General features: G+C 36.8%; 2 protein-coding genes across 3 annotated transcripts; both read right to left on the reverse strand.

Annotated features, from left to right (window-relative positions):
* Nucleotides 1–886: 886 nt before the first annotated feature.
* Nucleotides 887–10,363, reverse strand: LOC119069452 (serine/threonine-protein kinase PAK 1). Its single transcript, XM_037173544.1, has 8 exons — nt 10,179–10,363; nt 6,317–6,536; nt 6,102–6,259; nt 3,692–3,857; nt 3,423–3,619; nt 2,507–3,340; nt 2,066–2,284; nt 887–2,004 (listed from the first exon to the last, which is right to left on the reverse strand). The coding sequence occupies exons 2-8, from the start codon at nt 6,429–6,431 to the stop codon at nt 1,921–1,923; spliced, it is 1,773 nt and encodes a 590-aa protein (XP_037029439.1). The 5' UTR covers nt 6,432–6,536; nt 10,179–10,363; the 3' UTR covers nt 887–1,920.
* A 3,881-nt stretch (nt 10,364–14,244) lies between these two features.
* LOC119067739 (P protein-like) lies at nt 14,245–22,532 on the reverse strand. Of its 2 annotated transcripts, XM_037170903.1 has the most exons (14): nt 22,314–22,532; nt 21,986–22,051; nt 21,297–21,400; nt 19,490–19,625; nt 17,136–17,199; nt 16,946–17,081; nt 16,251–16,876; nt 15,987–16,188; nt 15,874–15,926; nt 15,485–15,814; nt 15,076–15,423; nt 14,868–15,015; nt 14,718–14,811; nt 14,245–14,520 (listed from the first exon to the last, which is right to left on the reverse strand). In XM_037170903.1, the coding sequence occupies exons 1-14, from the start codon at nt 22,382–22,384 to the stop codon at nt 14,436–14,438; spliced, it is 2,463 nt and encodes an 820-aa protein (XP_037026798.1). In that variant the 5' UTR covers nt 22,385–22,532; the 3' UTR covers nt 14,245–14,435. The 2 variants fall into 2 exon arrangements, with proteins under 2 accessions (XP_037026798.1, XP_037026871.1); XM_037170976.1 differs by lacking the exon at nt 21,986–22,051.
* Between the last annotated feature and the right edge of the window lie 1,417 nt (nt 22,533–23,949).

Consider the following 23,949-nt stretch of genomic DNA (forward strand, 5'->3'; position numbering starts at 1 on the left):
TTAACCGGCCTTGAGGGTAATGTCAAAAATGTATGAATCAAAATAAATCGAAGAAGAATAAATTGCAAGTTCGAATTTTCAAAACATCAATTTTGTATCTACTGTCATTTTGACATTACCCTCTAGGCCAATTAGGACTATCTAAGCCGAAATCTCTTTCCATTAAGACTGTATTGTCCTCAGAACTAGTTAGATTTAATAGGTCCACAATATTGTCACTAAAACTGTATTGTCCTCCAGACCGTTTATGCTCAAAACAAACGAGGCATTGAAAACGTGTTTTGGTCCTATTTTTCATGACGAAATTTTCGAAACTGTCAAATGAAGTTAGAACTTTTTCTATTCAAAATCGCGATTGCTGCATCTGTCAATGAAAACTACGACCAAAACACGTTTTCAGTACCTCGTTTGTTTTGAGCATTAGGTTTAACTGAGCCGAAATCTGTCTCCATTACCACTAAATACAATTGGTTATGTGAAAGAAAGTACACCTGTTTCATTAAGTTCAGATGGGTTTTCGGAGCAGTAACATCCTTACAAGGCTACGATACCCCCAAAATTAGTTCAAACGGCTGCGCGGTGTACTCAAAAATTAACTGAACCCAAAAAGTTATGATGCAGATTGGGCAAGCTACAAATATGTGATCGGTGACTATGGGGTTGGAGGATTTTCGGGTTGTTAAAGTCGATCCAACCTATATACGTGTAGGCACCTATCTGATCGAAACAGTGCTCGTAATAATATATCAACATTCGATCCACTTTTTTCTATCATTTTCCAAACAAATCATGAGAATAACTATTCGCGTCAACTAATTTTTCTTCGTTAACATTGTCATTTAGTATAACGACACTAAGAAAACGAATTTTCTTTTTGTTTTGTATGTGTATGTGTCTGTGTTCGTCCACTTTCGACGTTTATAAAACGTCGATAAGCATTTATATCGATCGATCGATCTGTCTACCTATACATTCTCTCTCTCTACAAAACATCAAATGTATTTTTGAATTATTTATGTATAAATATGTGTGTGGCTGTAAGTTTTACGTAACTTAATAATATCGACAAAAAACGTTCGAAACAATAATAATTATGATTTTCCGAATGAAATAACTGGATTTACACTTTTGTCATCGTTCTCTACGTCATCGATTCGTTTCAATTGTTTCATTTTATCATTCACTGTCACTAATATGCTTTTTTAAGTTAAGTTCATTTGATCGACGCGGTTTTTTGTTTTTGTTTTTTTATTGTTTCAACTGGTTTTTATTATATTTATATCCATTCTTCTGCATACACACCGGCCCATTCTAAATATAATTTTTTAATTTTTGTTTTCTAGATTTTGCTTAAATATTTTTACGATAATATATCTCGTGTCTAAATGGTTTTTGTTTGTTACAATTGTTTCTGGTTTTACTCTTTTTCTTCGATTTTTTTTTAAATTTTATTTTCATTAAAAAATAAGCATCCTACATATCAAGAGGACTATCCATCCATTTATTATTATTATTATTATTATTATATCATCTGTACTGTACGTGTCCGCTTTGGATCTGTGCAGCATATTCTACCATGCGACAAGACCGAGCTGTACTTACCAATTTAAATATTTTCATAATTTACCTTCCTGCTCTAATATTCTTAAATAGATCTGAGTCAATGAGTTATGTATCGGCTTTAGGTTTATGGATTTCCTCTGATCGTTAGTTGCATTGGAATACCATTTTCGAATGTTTTGTCCTGGGTCCTGGGCATTTTGCAAAGCACCGAACTGATGTGTTGAATGAAATGTTAGAATTTATGATGAACGAACTCATTCGTCGGCCGTTCACAGTTTGATGAATAATATTGCTGTACGAAAAAATAATAATTTTTTCTTTCTTTCTTTCTTTTCGTCATGCCTTTGCTAATTGGTTTCAATGGCCTTTGGCGGCTTCTTTCGCTGCCATGATTAGTGGTGTCAGACTAGCTAATGGTCGGGCCAATTTCAGGAAAGGATGCTGAACATAGAAATTGATTGCGATGAAGACAAGCGAAAATGTCGCCGAATTTAACGTTTACCTTTAAGAGATCATAGGCTCCGAATCGCTGGTCAACGTCCACCTCCAGACATTGATCTAAGAAGTCTTGAAACAATGGACTCAGTTTTTCCATTTCCTTTATTTCCGGCTTTCCATTAGTCGCTATCAGATACAAAGCACGCAGCGGATTCTCGTTCAGATATGGCGGCTCACCTTCGATCATCTCAATAGCCATGATACCGAGCGACCAGATGTCGACCTGTAACACGAAATTGAATTTATAACAACAGAACATTGCTTACAGCACGAACATTTTGTTGACGAAGAATTGGTGGGTATGATCCAGGGACTATTTTCGTGAAAAGGTTTTCTCAATTTTCTTAAATTCTCCCCAAAAATTGTCCCTGGTATAAGGATTGATCGTACGATTGACAGACAGATGGTATTACTTAGGCGTCGATTGACATTGAAGTCCACTCACCTTCGGGCCATATTGCTTCCGAGTCACTACTTCCGGCGCCATCCAATACGGTGTGCCAACCATTGTTGTTCGCTTCGATTGTTCCGGTGATATTTGTGCACAAAATCCAAAGTCAGTCAACTTAACACTTCCATCTAATCCTAGCAAAATATTGTCACTTTTGATGTCCCTGTGTATAACCTGGTTACTATGTAAGAACTCCAGCGCCTGCAGAACTTCGCGACACACGGCCGCAATTTGCCCTTCGTCCATGCACGTTTCCGTTACAACGTCCGTCAGCGAACCGCCAGGCAGATATTCCATTACCACCCACAATTCTTCGGACACCAAGTAACTATCTAGATAATTCACAACATTCGGATGTTTGTTCTCTCGCATCACCAGAATTTCGTTGATAATAAGCTCCTTTTTCGGCTGTTGACTTAGATTCATTTGTTTGATGGCCACCTCCATACCGGTGGAACTTTCAATTGCCGTATACACAGTGCCGGACGCACCTTGGCCGATTTTTTCCATTTTCGTATATTTGCGATTCGGATCGCCGACGCTAACAATGGTGCGCAGCTTCTCCAGTATTTCTTCGTCGGACATTTTCTTCTTTTTGACTGCCACTCTGGGCTCATGCGTAGGCGTTGTGTTCACTGTTGTTGTGTTTGTATTTGTTGTTGTTGTGGTCGCTGTTGTTTGATTTATTATTGACATCGAATGATTTGAATTGTTCACATTGTTCATATTGCTTGCATTGTTTTTGTTTTTGTCCAATGTTGGACTTTTAATTGTGGGACTTAGATGGGGTGGTATGACAGGTGGTTGTTCTTCAACTGGTTTGGTATACTTAATGAAGAAACGTGGAAAAGATTGATTAGTCATCACACAAATCATATAAACGGACGAAGGTGCCGCAACTGTTACTTACAACTGATTTGGTTCGTTCAGGTCGACTAGCAATCGGTGGCGCAATTTCTTCATCGTGTATAACCGAATTGTGAGCTGATGCTATCAGACTATGAGTATGCGATTGATTCAACACTTCCGGATGTGAATCGGAATCTGTGGGCGTGCTACTTGGACTACTTATGCTTAACCGGCTCAACGACGAACCAATTGAAGTTGCTGCCGAACGGTAACGAAACAATTAATTGTCCGTAATGGGCATGGATTAGAAAAAAACAAATAAATTCTTACCTGAATGCGTTGCCGTTGCATTGGTCATGTATTTTGAATTAGGCCGTTGCTTGCTACTGTTATCGAACCAATTAAGTACATCGAGGACGGCTTGAGGATTTTTCTTTTGTTCTTGTTTGCTGATATTCGAGTTCATCAGTAGCCGCGCCCATGCCTCTGGCATTCCCTAAAATAGATTTGGTAATTTGTTTAGTAAAAAGATGTAAACAAGATGGTATGTTCACAGCAGTGTGCGGGTTAGACATAGAAGGTCCGAAATTTCTCGATAAAAAATTCAATGAAAAGATGACGAAGATGGGGATGCTAAAACAACAGATCGTTAGGAAACTTGGACGATTTACCATTTGTTTGGTAAAAGAGCAGGAAGTTCTACAGAAAATATCGTCAACCAGAACTGGGACATACATTCAAAAAAAAAAGAATTCAAATTCAGAGAAAACGAAACGTAGAGAAGGAGAGGATTCAGACTCTTGCAAAAACAGCTGAGATTTTCCGTTCGGATCAAATACAGTCGTTTAATATTTGGGGAACGTTGTTTTTTACTCCAGCTGAATTAGCCTAATGGCCACACACTCTTTGTGAATCCGAAGACAAGGTACTGTCACATAGAGATAGCTTGAGTTGTGATTGTTTTACAGTGTATATTTGTGGACCATCTGGTAACGTCAGCTGGCGGCATTTCAAATTATTTACCAATCAAACAAACAAACAATGGGATTGGGATTTGTGAAACTATTTTCTTTGGAAAATGATTCGGGCGTTGGTATGGCCTAATTCTGTCGAACAGATCATTGCCAATGTCGTTTGAGATGTCGTATAATCTGTCATTTTCACAATGTTAAAAAATATATAGGAAGTTGTCATTGTTTGAAGTTAGCTTTGTGAAATTGACTTATTTCACCCTATTTGAGAAAGAAAAACCGCTGTTTGACACTGATCTATATTAGGCAATGATTTGGCTCGGAACGATTTATGTAGTTGCATGATTATAGGCTGAAAGTCTAGATGCATGTCAGTCCTACAAAAGGGTTCTGTTTGAAGCTGTATGATCAGAGCGAGAAAACCGAAGACTAGTTTATCATAACTTTCCTTGGGGTATTTGTCAAAATGTTTTAAAAATGTTACGATACGAGCGAGAGGACCAAAGACAAAATACCAGTTTATTATAACTTGCCTTGGGGTACTTGTCGAAATATTTTCTTCTCGATAATACATTTTTTCATGCCCTTTTAAACGTCAGGCACGATCCCATCAGATACGACAAACCCTGCAGATAACGTCAACTGATCTAAGTTTATGACAACTTAATGAAAACTGAAGTGGGGTTACGTTGACGAGTACCGTATAATAAAAATGATGTTGTTAACATGGCCTAACCGAAAAACAGGGACCCAAATTTTCCACAATTTTGGAAAATTAAGGAAAATCGAGAAAAATGTAGGACGATTCAAGAATATATGCGCAACGTTTTTCCAAAAATAGACCTTGCTGAAAGGAATGTTGGAAGAAACATTTGTTTACCGAAATGCAGAAACGGGAAGTGTAATTAGCGAATTATAAGAAAAATGAATTTTCGTTAATTTAAAACTTCGTTTCCAATAATTTGACGGTGTCAATAGAAGCTGTTGATGTTTGATACTCCAGAAGAAAAACCGTTGTCACCTAATAGCTGAATGACAAAAATTCAATGAAATTTATTTTTTCTTATAATTCGCTAAATAGACATGTTTCCTTTCTGCATTTATGTATTCATTTGTTCTAGGTAGTATAAAACCATATAGAAAACGTCACCTTATGAACGACTCGTATGAATTTAGGCTCTCGAATCTAATAAAAGGATTTATGACACAGAGACGGAAGAGCAAATGCACTAGTCACTACCAAACAAAACAGTATAACGTCATGCGAAAAAACATAATTTTGAAACATAAAATACTGGCGAGACGAATAGAATTATTTTTTGCTATTGGGTAACCTATAAGACAGCAAATTATATCCATATCAAGCGAATACTTACTTTTAAAGGCAGCTTGAAAAATAAAAGATGACACCCAGTTAACAAAAGGTCGTGATCAAAAAAGCAAGAAGTTGGGAATGTTCGTTTATGGAAATAGAATTTTCGTGTGAATTTCGCGTCCGATTTTTACACTGTGAATTTTGAAATGCGGAAAATTTGATATTGCGATTTTATGGGTCGTATAATAAGTACACGTCATGTCATACGGGGCGTATCGTACTGTGTGTTCGTTTAAATTAAAAATGGTAAAAAAGCCAATTTCAGTTTTAATTCGAAACCATTCCAAAACAAAAAGAAAACCGAAAACACAAAACCAAATAAAAAATTCACAAAACACTTTGGCAAAAAATTGTTTAGAAAAAAGTGCCTGCAAAGAATCAAATCAAAACTTACAGTAAATTCTCCTGTCACAGCATCGAAACCCACATGGACCGTGTGCTCGAAATTCGTCGGATACGAAATGTTTGGCTTATTGGAGTCACCGTGTGATGGTTTCGAACCTTTGATTTTACTTTTGAGCGTTTTCTTCTTACGATCAGCATCATCGGGTTCTGAAAACGAAATCGTGTTATGCGCGCGTTGTAGAAAGCATTGAGCTGTTAGTCTACCTTTTGGAAGCGGACGCATATCAACGGACGAAGCACTGTCGGAACGATCACCACAGCCGCGATTGCTGGTTAGACGCACTGGAGGCGCTGGTGGAAGATCTTCGTCACTCGACATTTTCGAATTGTCACACCAAGTTCGTTCTTTGTTCAGTGGTTTGTTTAATACTTTTAATTGGAGTCTATGTGGTGTTAGAGTTTTAGCTTAGGTCGTTTTGGGTAACTGAAATGAAAATAATTTTGTTTTTCGATTAGTTCACTGTGACTCATTCTAGTCTTATAAACTACGACGTCTGTGTGTAATTATCTTGTTTGAAAACTCAACGCTAAAAGATAATAATTTTACATAAATTGAGGAGATGACAAACTTTTCCGTTGTACACTGAATCACTTCCACTTCGAAATTATCTATCGATTCATCAAGAACGCAATTTATTATAATTAAGTTGTTGTTCGGAAGCTCGCTTTTACTACAGATTTTGATAATTGCTTGCGGGTGCGGGAGCGGGATTGTATAAAAGAAGCACTGTTGAGGCCAATGTGAATAGAAACAGCTGTGTGGCACCAATAGGGAATCTAATTAACGGCACTGTTATTAACGGAAAAACGTTTACTCTAAAAACGTGAGGTAAATTTTGCTTATTTAATATTAAGTTCAGTCTGAACCAGCGGTCCCACGCAACGTGACTTTCATACGACGAACCTCGAAGAACGCAAATACTCTCCGAGGAAAGTTGGGCGCTCAGTTGAAATCTTGCCTAAATGTATGCGTTATGCATGCACACAAATTCATCGTGTATGGGTTGCGTCATAGGAGACATTTAGTGTATACAGCCTTGCACCCACCAGACACATTACAACTACTTAAATTATGAAGCTTGGGAGAACTTTACGAGTTACCAATGCGATATAAATTACTGCCAACGAGAAATATTTTCGAGAAATTCGAGATCTTAGAAATTTAAGAAAATCGTCACAATTTTGGTACATCGAGACATGGATGATTTTCTAGAATTTTCTAGATTTACAGAAAAATTAACGCAAAATCGAGTAAATCAAGAAAACTTGATAGACAGAAGATAGGTAGAGAAACTCGATGTGTAATTAGTGGATCATTACCCACTGAGCCATCTCGTCTATTTTTGTTGACTTTCCTTGACGGCGGCCTCACCAAAGATTGGTAAACTTCACATAAGCAGTAGAACTTCCTTCATCGATAATTGCTACCCAATTCCACTAATATGTCCTATGTAGTACGTAATTGCTCTTAAATCTTGGTTTTCGTTTGTGTGAATGTTTTTCCTTAATCACTTTCTATGAAACTCACAATTATCCAAAGCAATGGACGAAAGAACTATTACAGTAATCTTACAGTAGCGCTGTTTACGTAAAAAAATAATAATTGAAAATCAATTAAATCAGAGGCAGCTTTATTCCATCTGCAACTACTTTTGTTTTCATCTTTATTGTGCCAAGTTTTATACAAATGATTCATTTTCAATTGACCTAGACCTTATAGCATATTCACCATCATTCATATAACAAACACCGTTGTCACAATTCCATACATTCTTGCAAATTAATAGTAGATTATGTTGGATGCTGCGAAAGTAATTCATTACACAAGGACACAATTTTGTGATACGAGCGAACTCACGAGTCGTCTGTTTTTGAGCAACAAGCTTCGTAACAGTTAATTTCGACAAGTGTAGAGTCTGTATATCCGAGCCGAAGGCGAGACATACAACTACACTTGTCGAAATTAAATATTACGAAGCTTGTTGCTCAAAAACACACGAGTGAGCACAAAAGATGGACGACAATTCTATGTGTTACAGATTCTTCTAAACGTTTGATGTAACCAGATTGCTTGCGTAACAATTCTTTTTTGATCGATGTCTTGAACAAAAAGTTAAAATGAAAATAAGGCAAATTTTACCAGAACTGTCAATGTGAAATAAACCCTAAGTGTCCTAGTGTAATAGATCATTTTCGCATGGGGTAACCAGCCGTGTAATAGTCAATTTTCGCATGGGGCAGGCAATTAAAATGTTTTGCTTTGCATAGTTCGATGCCCATAAAAAATTGCTGAAAAAATTTCAAGTCAAGTATTCAAGGCATCTGCCAGACATTGAGAATTCCACACAGTTTATTTAACTACAGACTGTTACACGGAATCTGGCCCCGTTACTTAAGTTTCTTCAGTGTCAAATTACGAAAAGTCGGCGAAAAAAAAAACCAACTGAATTCAATCGAACATATTTTTTGGCAATAATAACAAAGTTTACGCCTACAAAAATCTGTGTTGTATGCGTCATTAGTTTATCGCACGGTTTATCGTCGGAAAATATATGTAACATTTAGTAAAACCTATACCACCAAGGAGTTGTTATGTAAAAAAATATGAAAGAAAAACCGCAAATGTTTATCGAACTGTACAACAGTATACAATAGCTGCATTTTGATGGTGTAATTTTCGGGGAAGCTATTAAATTCAAAAGAAAATTAGCGTTTCACGTTTCAGTCGTCGAAGACAGTACAAACATAGAATGTGTCTTATCTGCTAATGAACGATCATACAGCGGGAAAGGTAAGATATCCAGAGGTTTTTTTAATTATGTCTTCTTTGTCAATCGGATATGTTTGATATATTTAACCACAAAACCGATACCAGTACTTCCCTCGTATTTGAATGGGGTTCGTCTGACACTGACCACAGTCATTTGTTAAAACAATTTAAAATATCAACATCAAACCGGTTCAATGGCTTGTTCAACAAATCGTTGTTGCTCTGACATAACCAAGGAAATTTGAGGTCTTTGTGGTGAAGTCACAAGTTGTCATGAAACCGGAGAGTGTTCTCAGGTTTTAAGTTTTAATGAGAGATGTAAAAAGATTTGTTGAGTGTGTAAAGAACCTGGTACAAAGTACATTGCAATGTTTCTAAATTGTCAGAGTTAAAGAAATCGCAAATCATTAATCATTCAGTAAAAATTATTGCAGAGATGATTGTGAGGACCCTGACTTGTCACTGAGGGTGAAAATTTGTTCGTGAAAACAAGAAAACTTATAGTACTGGTACTCGGTCATTCCGAAACTTTGGTCCCATGTTGTTGGGGACTGGTTTTAATAACATTGACAAACATCTTTAACATAGGTATGCAGCGCAAATTAGTCGGAATTTTCACTCATTATAAGCTTTCAATTAGGGATTTTCCTGAAATTCGTCAAACACAATGATTAGATGACGAATGGAAATTTTTTACGGAATCGCGTTACCCAAATCATTGAAATTCTTTTTATTTTAGCACTGAATTACAAAAAACTATCTTGACGACACGAGCAGCCTCTCAGACGCTCGATTTTACGTGTAATGAAAGTGTGAAAAATTGCACATTTCCTTTCTTGCAATATGTACAAGAAAGTAAAGTTTTCACTGTGTGCGACTGTAAAATTATTATTCTCATTACACCTGTCCGTTTGACATGAACGAAACTGCACTTTGTTTCAAACAAATTATACTTCTCACTTTGTAAGCGAAAAGGGCCAAAAGTCATTCGATTAGTCATTCATAAAGAAAGGGTTTTCTTTAAAAAAAAATAATAATTTCAATTTCAATGAATCAATGGAACAACGAATTACACCCATTAACTGTCACAACACTGCAAAACTGGATATCGACAAAATTGTGTCCAATAATTTTCCACTAATTGTTGGCTTCGAATTCGTTTCCACGGCACATTGGCAATGAAAATCGCTTTCACGTCAATTCAACCAGCAAGTGGAAAATGTAACATTTCCTCAATTTTACACACACAAAAGACATTTGAATGGAAGAAATGGTGATGGAAAATTGTTAAAATACCTTATCACCGGTTAATCGTAAGATAAGAAATTCACTTGAACACATCAAAACACACATTCAACGAACCAAAACAACAATTTAAACATAGCTCGATTAAAGGGAAACTGTGCAAAATAAATAGCAAAAAACTTTTTTCATTGACAGAAAAAATTTAACCAACCGCCATTGTTGAAATGTCTACGCACAATTTGGGAAACGACGTACGGCACACATCATAATATTGTTTATCACGGTAGGGTACCGTATGGGCGCTGCTGTCGATTCTAGTACATAAATTGAGTTTCAGAAAGTGGACAGAAAACATTTGAATGTAAGGTAAATAATGGAGGCTTGTCCTAATTTGACAAATCTCCACTTTGAAGTTAAAATTTTCCGCGATTTTGGAACTATAATTGTAAGAAGCCACTTTCATTTTAAAGATTTATATTTACATACATTTTATTAATAATTGGCGATTTCGCCTAACAAAGTTAAAGTTTCTCAGAATTTCTTTGAGTATCTGTCTTAGACGATCAATTTCGTATGCTCTGAATAAGTTGGGCTGTGTATGATTATTATTTACACACATGGAAATTTGGAAACGGACACATTATCTGTTTTGTAGTTTCGAACTGCAGGTTTAAGAAAATTTAAAAATGAAACTAGAGAAAATCTATTCGCTTAGTCGGTTGGCCAGAAGAGGCGCCACATTTTTTTTATAGTACTTCAATCTTACTGGACTATTTTTTTGTGTAACAACTTCACATTGATTCATTTCGATGGAATGTCACAGCAGTGAAGTTTGTTCATGAAAAAATAATTCAGTGACAGCAGTTTTTTTATGAAGAAAAGTACTAAATTGTATTAGATTTTACCCTTAGTTTCTAAACTCAATTCTCTTATGGGCGATTTATATCAAAAAAGCAGAGAAATGATAAGTTGGTACGCCTGTGGCGCCATAGGCATACCAACTTATCATTTCTCTGCAAAAAAAAAGTATGTATTGTGCCTCGTTGACAGAGAGTGCTATAGACACTCCTAGTGGCTGTTTTAACGTTGTATCGATAAAGTGCAACGGACGCTGTCTTCAACATCACACAATGTACAGCTAGCTGAAGAGAGAAGAGGCAACCTACGTAGTGAAATAACGGTCGGACAACAAAAGATGCTGGAATAAATATAATAATCAGAAAACGCCAATTTTGGCAGCCCACATTGGATTTAACTGAATTAAAACAACAAATCCGTCTTAGCGTTTATTAAAACAAAGCCCGACCTCCAAAACTTTCTCATTCACTGAAAAACTGAAAGACCTTCGCAGCCTCATTCTGGGAGAAACGTCGAGGAAACAAAATTGCAGAAAATTTATTGTTGATAGACGGTCCAGTATAGTTCAAACGTTGCGTCCTTATAAAGGACGTTTGGAATCACTGAAAATACCCCTAGCTGAAATGCCTATAAATGAAACGCTAAAACAGAAAATAAGTTAACAAACAAAGCCAACGCTTTTCCCTTGCCCAGGGTTCATGTTAAGTGAATGGATTTAGAAAAAGAAGGCTGTTTCGATCTCGAGAACTAGCGGTGGTCCAAAAGTCAGAGTGGACTATCTTCAGTCGTTTCCGCTAGCCTCTTACACAAGACAGCAGTAAATCATTCGGTTGAACTAGTTTTCGAATGATTCACATGAACAGGTGCAATCTTCTGATGGAAAATCAGGAAACATAATGGAACAAACCATAATCAAAAACGAACTCATTGAAAACGATGACTCATTGTTATCAAATGAAGATCCTGTGTAGATCGAATCGTTGCACTCTTAGCCAGAGCGATTGGAATACCTGAATGCATTCTGCTGAGTCAGTCAGAACACAGAGAAAAAAAAAAGCTAAAATTCATACACTGGCAACATTGAAGACTTAGTCGACTTAATGTAAGACTTAGTGTACAGCTAGCTGAAGAGAGAAGAGGCAACCTAAAGCTGCGAGCGCACTTACACCGTTTAGCTCTCCGTTTACGTTTTAACAATGGAAAGTGGGAGGAGCTTCCATTGTTCACTCGTAAACGGAGTGCTAAACGGCGTAAGTGCGCTCGCAGCTTAAGTAGTGAAACCAATGCAGATAAATGGATGCTGTCAAAATGAGCTGATCATAAATGTAGCGCTAGCGGAGTTAGTGATGCAGTCGTGGTGAAAATGACAGCAGTGTGCTTTAATGTGCTTTGACGTTTTAAACACTAGGAAATGTCAAAATTATCGAAAAAGGTAAAATTTCTTAAATTGGCTGGTTTCAGATTGTTAGTCACTGTGTGCATCAAGAAGTACAGCAGGTTTCACGAAAATTTCATCAGGGTTTGTTTTTCCTCTTCGAAACTACGACACCTATGCCTATTGGGTGTTTTTTATGGACCTATAGATGAGGATAGATATGCATGAACCAAAAATTGTTTATTTGGGAATTTCTTTTTGTGACGATGAGTGCATAACTTTTCTCAGTTATCACGAAAGCGTTGATATTCTGAAGCCGTTAGTTTCGTTTCTAATTAAACACTGTGACTACTAAAAGGCGGCTTAAGAGTCATTTAAATAAGATGGCCTTTTCCGACGGACCAAGCGACACCCAAAAAATTAAGGCTTTAAGATGCACAAGTTTCATTATTTCAGATTTGTTTGATACTTTTGAAATAAAACTGATTACTCTCAACACCGTTTTTAGACCCGTACGAAGTACTGGGGTCTTATAGGTTTACGCATACGTTTGTAACACGTCGAATTGGACTCCCTCAGTAAGGGGAAACCTATTGTGGTTGTCTAGAGATGCCAAATCCGCGAAAAAAAATGTCCGTCTGTCCGTCTGTCCGTCTGTCTGTCTGCACGATAACTTGAGTAAAACGCATCCGATTTTGAAAATTCTTTTTTTTCCCGTTTGGTAATGTCAAAAGACAGGCTAAGTTCGAAGATGAGTGATTTTGGATCGACCCCTCCCGAGCTGTGGCCCAATAAGTGCTTTACGGTTTTTCGAAGATATCTCCGGACATTTAAACGTTAAACTTGTAAGTGATACGTCAAATAAAAGGTATTTACAATACCGATCGACAAAAAAAAAGTTTATGGAAATCGGATGACCGACTCGTGAGTTAGACCCCTTGGTGTGGAACAGGCACAGGGCGGCAAGCAGTTTTTGCTTGTAGGTCGGCCACATTTGAACATATTTCGTCTGTTTTAGCTTTATTAGATAGGTATTGACCGTACCAATCAAATTTTTATGAAATTATGTTCTCCGGAGCGTGAGCTAGGTCTCTTGGAGTGAGCTCTTATCTGGCTACTCGGAAGTACAGTGAACGTGGTGTATTTTGACAATATCTCGAGTAAATTTTGACCGAATTTCATGAATTTTTTTTTGTTTGAAAGGTATTAACGAATGTAAAGCGTCGGTACTATTTCCGGTCTCCTAACAAAATGGCTGCCGGCGGCCATATTGGATTTTATTAAAAGTGAAATATCTTGGGAAAAATGATGCTTAGAGAGTTTCTGTTAACATGGAAATAATGTGTTAAGTGTGAGGGGTTTCAGGGATTCCATATATGGACATCTATATATACCTATATACAGCTATATTGAGTTATATACAGGCATATAGAGCTATATAATAGCATATTCCTCTGTGAAATGTTTATTTACAGTGAAATATAGGTAAATATAGCGGTATATAGCTGTTTAAATAGGAATTTATGAAATTTGACTTCGTACGGGGCTGTCTATATTGCCTCCGGCAATTTAATTGTATATGATAACAAGGCAAAGAGTGGATAATGTAAGTGATTTAAAAGGAAGAATAGTTTTTCAGCAGAGAAGAAAATGAAGTAAGAGAAATGAAGAGTTTCACATTAAAGGCTTTTGATACGAATAGGTGTTTCGTACGGGTCGGCGTTAGCTATGTTTTTTTTTTGTTGTACCGGACGTCCATGAAGTGTTCCAATATCTTTTTTTCATTTCTTGAAAGCTTACCATGCGACCGTTCAAAATAAACCAAATTCGTCATAAGGTACACACAAAGTCGATGAAGAGAAATTTTTTTTTATATTTATTTTGATTATTCTATCCTTATTGATCTACTTACAACGAAATATAAATTAAGCTTTGAGGGTACCAACAGTGTAAACTTATGTATCAATTCGCTAACTCTATGTCAACTAGTGGTGTTAGTTTGAGTTGTACGTAAGCTCCAACCAAAGTGAGTGAGTAAAAAAAAAACTGGCGTTCGATGCTTTAACAAACATTTTCTAATGCCATGCGAACAGTACATGAGCGACCATTAAATAGGCTGTTGCTACAATTACATTCCCAATCATGAGCGGAAAGCCGACCCTACAAGAAATGAATATAATTTAGTTTCATTTGAATTAAGGTAACCAATAGTTGATCGCGTTCCTCCAAATATTTTGTTTTGACTCGCGAAAGTCTTGTCCAGGAGCAAAGTCAAAAACAAAAATATTTTTGAAACGATTCTGCTGTGATTTTGTAGTATCTAGTCAACCCTGCTTTCATCATAGATTATTACTTACTTGAAGAAATCCATAAAAGTAAATTTATAGCCGTGCTGCTGAGCTACACCCGCACACACAACATTGGCAGAAGCCCCGATCAACGTCCCATTGCCTAAAAAATAATTCTTAAAATTGGCTCTTAATTTTCAATCAGCCATTCCATTTTACCTCCTAAGCAAGCACCGAATGCCAACGCCCAAACAAGTGGTTGCATCGGCAATCCCAATTCTTCATTTTCGGACAGTGATATGACAATCTTTATCATCATGGTCGTTAACGGTATGTTGTCGACGAACGCTGACGCTACTGCTGACACCTATGCAAACCCAATTTTACTGAACTGTATTGGGACGTCATTTGGATGCCACCAACTTACCCATAAAATGATCAGAATTGCAACAGCCAAACGGGCTTCTTCCGAAACGGCCAAAATAACATTCTCCGTTTGCTGTCCAATCCAGGCGATTAATCCAAGCTCAGATAGCGCTTCCATGAGAACAAACAGAGCGGCGAAAAACAGCAAAGTGGTCCATTCAACGTGATGGATTACAGCCTCAAGATCTTCACGATCAGCCAGTGCCAGCAGTAAAATTGCACCTAATAGTGCCACCCAACCAATGGACAATTTTTGAATTTCCGGTGCTGCATGCAGGAAAAAGAATAGGATGGTGAAGGTTAGCACAACGCCACACTTGATGAGTAAAATCTTGTTGCGAATTGGGAACTGACGATTGGATTTGAAATTAATTTTCGAACATTTGTGCACTGAATTCAAGAGAAAATACTTTTTCCTGTAAGTCCTTGAGTGTTGTTTTGTAGGTGTCGGCCGGCAATTTTCCAGTGGCTAATCGTTTCTTCAACGTACGCTCCAAAAATGCGGCTTTTTTCGATAGAGTCTCTTTGACCAAATCTTCATCTCTTGTATATGAAGACAGGTTAGCCGCAGCTCGTTGCCAAACAGCTAGTTCTTGACGTAATTCTTGGATGCCTCTGGGTTCGGTGAAACGGAGACTGTCCATGTTTCGGAATGTGAATCGAATTTGAAAGTACGTTTGTATAATCACAAAAATGATTCCACAAGCCATGTGCCCGGTGAAATTGAGAAAATTGATGCCCTGTCCGAAATACGTAAATTTGATCATTTAAGTTGATTGCATACGAAGAAAATACTTACGGAAGCGACGACATCTGCGTTCGATGAGATAATAACATTTGGTGGATCTCCGACTGAAATTTGTAAACAGTAAGTGGACGTCGTTCCATTTTATTAAAGAAACCAATCGTTACCTGGTGTAAGAGTTCCCCCAACATTTGAATAAATAACCATTGTCATCAGTATGGGCACTGGGTTCAGGCCCATTACTTCACACAATCTGATCGTAACAGGAGTCATCAGAAGTATGGTGGTAACGTTGTCCAAAAACGCTGATAAAACAGCAGTGAATAAGGCTAGACAGGTAATTAATGGCCAAACCTTTCCACCTGTAATCTAAATCGGAAAGATAGCCTCAAGTTTAACAAAAAGCTTTGATATCAATTCCATCGTTCTACCTTATAAGCATAAACAGCCAAATAGTCGAAAACACCAGTCTCTGACAATATAGCCACCAAGAGCATCATTCCAAACAGCAGCAGTAAAGTTTCAATGTCTATCCAACTGATGATCTCTTCCATGTCGGGCTTTTGGTGCATTAGCGATAATACGCCTAAGGCCAGTGTGCTCGCTGTGATTGCAGCGAACGTTCGATGAACGATTTCCCATATAATCAGAACGTACAAACTCAACAGGACAATGGCCGCACTGATTACGCCAATATTTTCGTTCATTGGTGATGGATCGAACGTGAAAATAAACGGCAGTCCAGTGTCAATGTTTGTATGCATATTAACACGCAGCACACCTCCTTCATTTTGAAGCTTAGCGAAAGCTTCATCTCCAATGTCAAAATTAACTTTCACATCAATTTCTTCGGTATGTCCGATCTCGTCTACATTGACGACTGGAATGTGACTCATTGATGTGATAATCTCAGCCTGACCATCATGATCATGCCCATTAAGAAGCTCGAAGTGGACGTACAGAAAGTTAGTGATATTCGGTAGATCTCTTTCGACGAATGCTCCTCGAAGGGTAATACCAATTCGTTGACCGCGAAGTGATTCGTGAATTAAGTGCGCTGTAATACATCGCGTTTGATATTTATAAATTATCCCATCAAGCTACTGTAGAAATGGTGCAAACTTACTTCGATTTTCGTTTGGTGAAACCGATATCTGCCGAGGTTCTACTTCTTTATCGCCGTAGGTCATCAGTACAAATGTGAAAAAGATCCATACTGCAACCAAAACTCCAATTTTGATGCGATGAAACCATGTCATTAGCTAATGTTATGAATAGTCAAGAAATGGAAATTCGAAAAGAACAATTTGTTGTACCTTTGTACGTTCGTGTTTTTCAGCTGTTGGTTCGGTGTGATGTCCATTATGTGTTAAATGACATCTGTAGGGAATACAGGTGATGATTTTTATACAGTTAAGGTAATTCAAATGGAAATAAACGAAATCGAAGACTTTCTTCTTACAAAAACCGACTGCTCTTTTCGTAGAATAACGAACATAAGAATCAGTCAGACAGTTTTATTTGTTTGTTTTGCTCTTAATGTATGTACAAATTTTCTATTCGTTTTATTTATGACGATGAATTATTATGAAATTTGTTTATAATAATTGTATTCCACACAGTGTGATATTCAAGGAATGATAAAATAAATGCAATAATTTAAAAAAAAGTCATTCACGTCGTAAGGCCGCCTTCAATTTCAAAATATACCGCATAGCAGGTCACTTTAACGCTTACGAAAAAAGGGTCTCTTTGTCTTCTCTTTGTTTACTCTTTAAACAATAGAAAAGATGAGTGATTTAGCTAAATGGAGACAAAACGGAGGGGTTTTTTGTAAGCAGAAATCAAGCCTTAGTTTTTAACACTTATTGTATGACGTCAGCGGTATTTTGTCCAACTGCTATTTGCAAATAAATAAACTTTTAGCCGACCTATGGTGTGAATTGTGAATTTCCACTGCTTAATCTTACAAATTTTTAAATTTCACTCTAAGCTTCATCTTAAGTCTAGAAAGTTTAATGAAGATATCTGAAGCAGAATTTATAAAAAATCATTTTTAGACCCGTACGAAGTACTGGGGTCTTATAGGTTTACGCATACGTTTGTAACACGTCGAATTGGACTCCCTGAGTAAGGGGAAACCTAGTGTGGTTGTCTAGAGATGCCAAATCAGTGAAAAAAAAGATGTCCGTCTGTCCGTCTGTCCGTCTGTCCGTCTGTCAAGTTATCGTGCAGACGGAACTTGAGTAAAACGTATCCGATTTTGAAAATTCTTTTTTTTCCCGTTTGATAATGTCAAAAGACAGGCTAAGTTCGAAGATGAGTGATTTTGGATCGACCCCTCCCGAGCTGTGGCCCAATAAGTGCTATAAGGTTTTTCGAAGATATCTCCGGACATTTAAACGTTACACTTGTAAGTGATACGTCAAATAAAAGGTAACGTGGAGTATTTTGTCAATATCTCGAGTAAATTTTGAGCGAATTTCATGAATTTTTTTTTGTTTGAAAGGTATTAACGAATGTAAAGCGTCGGTAAAATTTCCGGTCTTCTAACAAAATGGCTGCCGGTGGCCATATTGGATTTTAATAAAAGTGATATATATTGGGGAAAATTGTACTTAGAGAGTTTCTGTTAGCATGGAAATAATTTGTTATGTGTGTGAGGTGTTTCAGGCATTCCATATATGGACATCTATATATATCTATATTCACCTATATTGAGCTATATTTTTTTTATTATTAAAGTAAGCCGCTCTACTAGCGTAGAGCACGCACGGGGGCCTCCGTTTGGGCCCATTGTACTGTATTGAGCTATATACAGGCATATAGAGCTATATAATAGCATATTCATCTGTGAAATGTTTATTTATAGGAAAATATAGGTAAATATAGCGGTATATAGTTGTTTAAATAGGAATTTATGAAAGTTGACTACGTACGGGGCTGTCTATATTGCCTCCGGCAATCTATTTTTTGTATATGCTAACAAGGCAAAGAGTGGATAATGTAAGTGATTTTAAAGGGCGAATAGCTTTTCAGTAGAGAATGAAGTAAAAGAAATGAAGAGTTTCACAGTAAAGGCTTTTACGTGTTACGGCATGTTTCATTTTCATTTACATTGCCTAATCACGTAAAGCATTGTACTTACGAGGTTCCAAGTTGTTATTTGACAAGTGGGGAATACAACCATCCCCTTCGGGTCGGGCTGTAACACCCCACTTATCAAATACACAACTTGGAACCTCGGAAGTAATATACTATTGATACGAATAGGTGTTTCGTACGGGTCGGCGTTAGCTATGTTTTGAACTGTATCTAATCTTAGTCCCGTCCACACCCGACATCCTGACAATGACTAAGCAAAGTTCGCAATGCATATTTTTCAGATTTAATTTGTGAGAAGTAAGTAGACATCAGTTAAAAAACATATCAAGGACATTCTACTTTTGACGCAAATCTGTGTAAGCCAAGCACAGTCAATCGTAACAACGTACCATCATTTGCACTGCACTCGACAATGACATGAAAAGCATCTTAGTTGAATGGACTTGTTTTTATAAGTGTACATCGAATGTGACCGCTGTCCGATTCTGGTATCCGAAATCCAGATAGGTAAATACTGGTGCGTTGGTAGTAATACAAAAGTTTTTTTTTAACAATTTCCACTTACGAATCTTTTTCCGTCGTTTTTATTCCCCCATCAACGTTTATTATGCAGATATTTGTCAGTTCGCCATTTCCATTGCTTGTTTTATGTTCATTTTCACTTTCGTATGGTAATGGATCCACGTCCTCTGCGATTGGTCCTTTAAAAATCAAATTACGAAAATTATTCCTCTACTATCACATCTCGTAATTACAAGGTTCTGAAAGAACAGGTTAAGACATTTCGATATTTTTTTTTGTTAAGTTGAAATTTTTAAACCTAGTTGGCGCTACAGGAAAGTTTTGATCACACCGCCTTCGTGGTCAACTCGAAAGTGCTTAACCTGTTCTTTCTGAACCTTGCGTAATTTCACATGATAATTTTTTTAGTTGCATAACTTCTTGTAGTGATTTTTTCCGTTACATCAGCCATTAGCGCCGTTTAACTTAAAACTTCTAACGAACAAGCAAATATATTGAATTCAATTCAAATGATACTTTCGGATGATTGACTACTGCTGTCTCTGTTCAAGTGCCACTTATTTCAATTAAACATTTCTTAGTTCCGATATCTTGTAAGATACTTCTTGAAGTCGGATCTAATCAAAGAAAGTTGGCATCGTTTCGTAGAGTATAGTTGTGCAAATACATACATTAATACGTGCTCGTGTAAGCCGACTCATATAGAATGGAACTCCAACTAAATAGAAATAGCCTTTTTTAGGTCATGCAGATCGCAATTTTACTAGATATGCGGGAACACACCAGTTTTGATGAGTTTACATACAAAAACATTCAACACATCATCACGGAGACGAGGTAAATTTTTGTATGAAATCTGCCATTTTATCGTCAACTGAAGTGTGTTACCCGCGTATCTGTATCTGCTTGACCACCCCAAAGTCCCTCTACAAAAAATGAAATGGAAAGTGAGCTATTCATATGAATACTCTGATGGTCCGTTGCTAAAGCGTAACGTTAAAATATCGAATGTAAGAATTACGTAACTAAGGCAGATTTCTGGAAAAATGATGAGCGGTAGCAGAATTCGTGACGCAGTTGTACTCCCATAAGAAAAGAAACTATTGAACGGAATATAACAAAAACATATTCGCCACGTGGGTAGGCCTGAATTGTGAAGAATTTGTGTATCGACAGTGCTAAGTTTTGTATTCGTATTTCATTTCTGTTTGCTATCAACAGTGCGGCATAAGTCCAATAACAGATAAGAGAGTAGCCATTCGAAAAATCAATTATAAAATTATGATAATTGGCTATATCGCTAGAACAATGGACTGAAGTTCCGCGTTACAATTAAATTATTTTGTTACAACGTATTGTCTCAGTGTTTCATTGATAAATATTTTTTGTTTCTTCAAAACAACAAACTTTCATACTAAAATTATCGCTGAACGATTTTTATAACAATTCCATAAAACGGAGATAATGACAAACATCCAAGACATCAATTTTCAAGTAGTTAATCTTTCTGATTAATGATTTCTTGCTGGTACTTCACGTGCAGTTAAACATTTATTAATCATCATCGTTAATCATCGATTAATGTTTGTCATAAAACCGTTTATTGACTGAGCGAGAAAATTTAGTTACTGGAAAGTTTTTTGAACCAGCAATCCAAATGGGCATTTTATTATATTGGTTTTTAGTGAAGGATCAACATTAATTGGTAAGTTCTTCTTTAATAATAAATTGATGCCCGTCACCTGAAGCTTTTTTCATACTTAACACAATCAATCACCTCAATCAGTGAGTCTGTCTTTGAACTATTCAAACGACCATAAACAATAAAATTAACTACAACCAGAACTCACCATGCAACTTTTCATGTTCCTGTCTAATTATCGCTAGGCTTGGATCTCCTCTAATCATATCTGGTAAACTGCGCCATACTTTCAGTGCTCCTTCCGTCACTTCACTGCAAAGTAGAAAGGATATTAAATTTCTTTCTTTCGTAAAACTAGAACGCAATTCATAATCATTTTATGCATCTAAGGCTTCTCAGCAACATCGGGTCAAGATTTCACTCCTTTAAGATTCTTAATGTTACTCCGTTGAATGGTTATGTATCAAAGATTAAGACCTTGCAAATGTTTGAGTACTTCATTATACCACAATAGCAATAGTCGGCGACTGTGGTATCACTTTGATAATAAAACGTTTTCTTAGCACTCATTGACAATAAAGATTTTGAAATCTTACCTGTGGCAGGTAATCTGTCTCCAGGTAATGTTGAGAAAATCACACAAAAAACGAGTTACCTGCTGCAGATAACTTTATTTTCCATATGAATTAAACTTACCTGAAGACAAATTACCTGTGCCACAGGTGAGATTTTAAGATCTTTTTTGTCAGTGCTCATTGAATTAATGAAGTAACTCAAGCTCAACTGAAAATCGTTACTGTTACTAGATAGATTCTGAACTCACTAATGCGTTGACGAGACTTACAACCAATATTTACGGAATACAGCAAAAAAAATCCTATCTACTAACCTACCTACCACAACGACACGCCTCCAAGCTCGTTTTCTACACTCTGACTAGTCTTACCGAGCGCCACTTCGTTCCTTTAATTCAAGCAACAGATAACGAAATTGAGACACTTATTGAGATAATTCGAAATAAAATTTACAACTTTTCACGATAGACGTGTAGACAGACAGTAAGACAGTCTTTGAACTTTCGATGGAATATCCTCCTTGCTAAAGGACTTTTCACTTCACTATTTTTGTGAATTATGAAACCTTATGTTTCGGTACTCCCACAGGTTCGCGTGATACAATTTCCAAGTAGCAAAAACTCACTTAGAATCAAGTAAAACTAACTAACCTTGATGGAAACACAAAATCATCCTGAATTTGGTTCCGTCTGCGTACAATTTTCCCCGATGAAATTTTCATTTGGTTTTCACCTGACGAATACAGCCCGAAAATCAGAGATTTATTTTGCAGTATAAAATCACAGTCACTCGAATTTTTCACAGTTAAACTTTATTTATATGACTGGAGTGTCCATTACTGGATCGAACCAGAGTTATTCAAGTAAGTTTTCCGATATTGTCGAGTTTAAGTATTTATACCTCTGATACCAAGTGCAGCCACCAATATCGAACAATTGAAATTGGCCGAAAGAAAAATTGTATAAAAATCTTGTCACGAGTGAACGGAAGTATTACGCGAAAGCTCCGTTAATATACACAAATGGTCTTACAAACTAAGACTTAATGAGCTTAAGAAAGTTCGGTTACCGTCGTTGGCAATGACAAATTGAAACTGTATATTGATCAATTACGTTTAAATACATAAAATCACTTACAGCACTAATAGAACCCCGTTTATCTTTATGAGAACTTATGTTTTCGCGTTATCGAGCAAGTTCTGGGAAAGATAAAAGACATTGTTGTACTAGGTTTCTAAGTGATTTTTTTGTATTTTTGTTTGTAGCCTAGTATTTAAAGCAGATATCTCGTGCTAATAACCAAGTGAATTGCAGTTTCAATTTGCCGATATTTAAAGAAACAAATACGCGATAACGTAACGTTTTTTCCCTTTGGAGAACAGCAGAAATTTGAACGATAATGGTCAATTGAAAAAGGTATTGTTTAGACTTTAGTCGCTTTTGCATGAAGTAAAGCCAATATCTAAAAGTAACAAATTAACCCTTAACGCAAAGAATCACTAATTCGCAACCGTCTCGCGCTCGCTGTTTTGTCGCAGTAAAAGAGCGTTTTCGCCAATTGATCGGGAGCACCATTTATATCTCATTTATTGGTCAATCAATAGCTTATGAGAAACGGTGTAAAGATAAGCGATTGCGGATTAATATTTGATTATAACCAAGAGAGTTGCCAATTGATATATCAGTAAGAAGTAAGAATGACAAATCCATTTCTATTATTAAATCGCTCAAAAATCAGATGAGCTTCACAAGTTGTTTTTTTTGAGGTTTGCGCGTGAATTTTTTGTCATTGTGTGATTTTCAATAATTGATCTAGTCACAATTCGTTCTTCATAGGCACAGAGATATTTAAAGGTCGATCGATTAGGTTGTTTCCAGAAGAGTTTTTTTGTGACTTTATAACTTGTAGGGGCCTGCCGTTGTTGATCAGAAGGTTTATCAATATTTATTGAGTATCGCAAAAGTATTGACCCGATATTTGATCGACACTATTAATGTCAACACCATTCATGTCGGTCGACAGACACTATCCATGTGGGTCGTCGACACTATTCATGTCGGTCGTCGACACTATTCATGTCGGTCGTCGACACTATTCATGTCGGTCGTCGACACTATTCATGTCGGTCGTCGACACTATTCATGTCGGTCGTCGACACTATTCATGTCGGTCGACACTATTCATGTCGGTCGTCGACACTATTCATGCCTGCACTATTCATGTCGGTCGTCGACACTATTCATGCCTGCACTATTCATGCCGACACTATTCATGCCGACACTATTC

This window comes from Bradysia coprophila, chromosome II (assembly GCF_014529535.1).
Source record: "Bradysia coprophila strain Holo2 chromosome II, BU_Bcop_v1, whole genome shotgun sequence".
NCBI lineage: Eukaryota > Metazoa > Arthropoda > Insecta > Diptera > Sciaridae > Bradysia > Bradysia coprophila.

Coding starts and splice junctions, on each gene's coding strand:
- LOC119067739 (XM_037170903.1), bottom strand. CDS start 22,384: ATGAAAATTTCATCGGGGAAAATTGTACGCAGACGGAACCAAATTCAG. Junction 19,626..21,296: donor GGAACATGAAAAGTTGCATG/GTGAGTTCTGGT, acceptor TGATTTTTAAAG/GACCAATCGCAGAGGACGTG. Junction 14,521..14,717: donor ACTTTTATGGATTTCTTCAA/GTAAGTAATAAT, acceptor CATTTCTTGTAG/GGTCGGCTTTCCGCTCATGA.
- LOC119069452 (XM_037173544.1), bottom strand. CDS start 6,431: ATGTCGAGTGACGAAGATCTTCCACCAGCGCCTCCAGTGCGTCTAACC. Junction 3,341..3,422: donor CTGAACGAACCAAATCAGTT/GTAAGTAACAGT, acceptor TTCTTCATTAAG/TATACCAAACCAGTTGAAGA. Junction 2,285..2,506: donor GGAAGCAATATGGCCCGAAG/GTGAGTGGACTT, acceptor TTCGTGTTACAG/GTCGACATCTGGTCGCTCGG.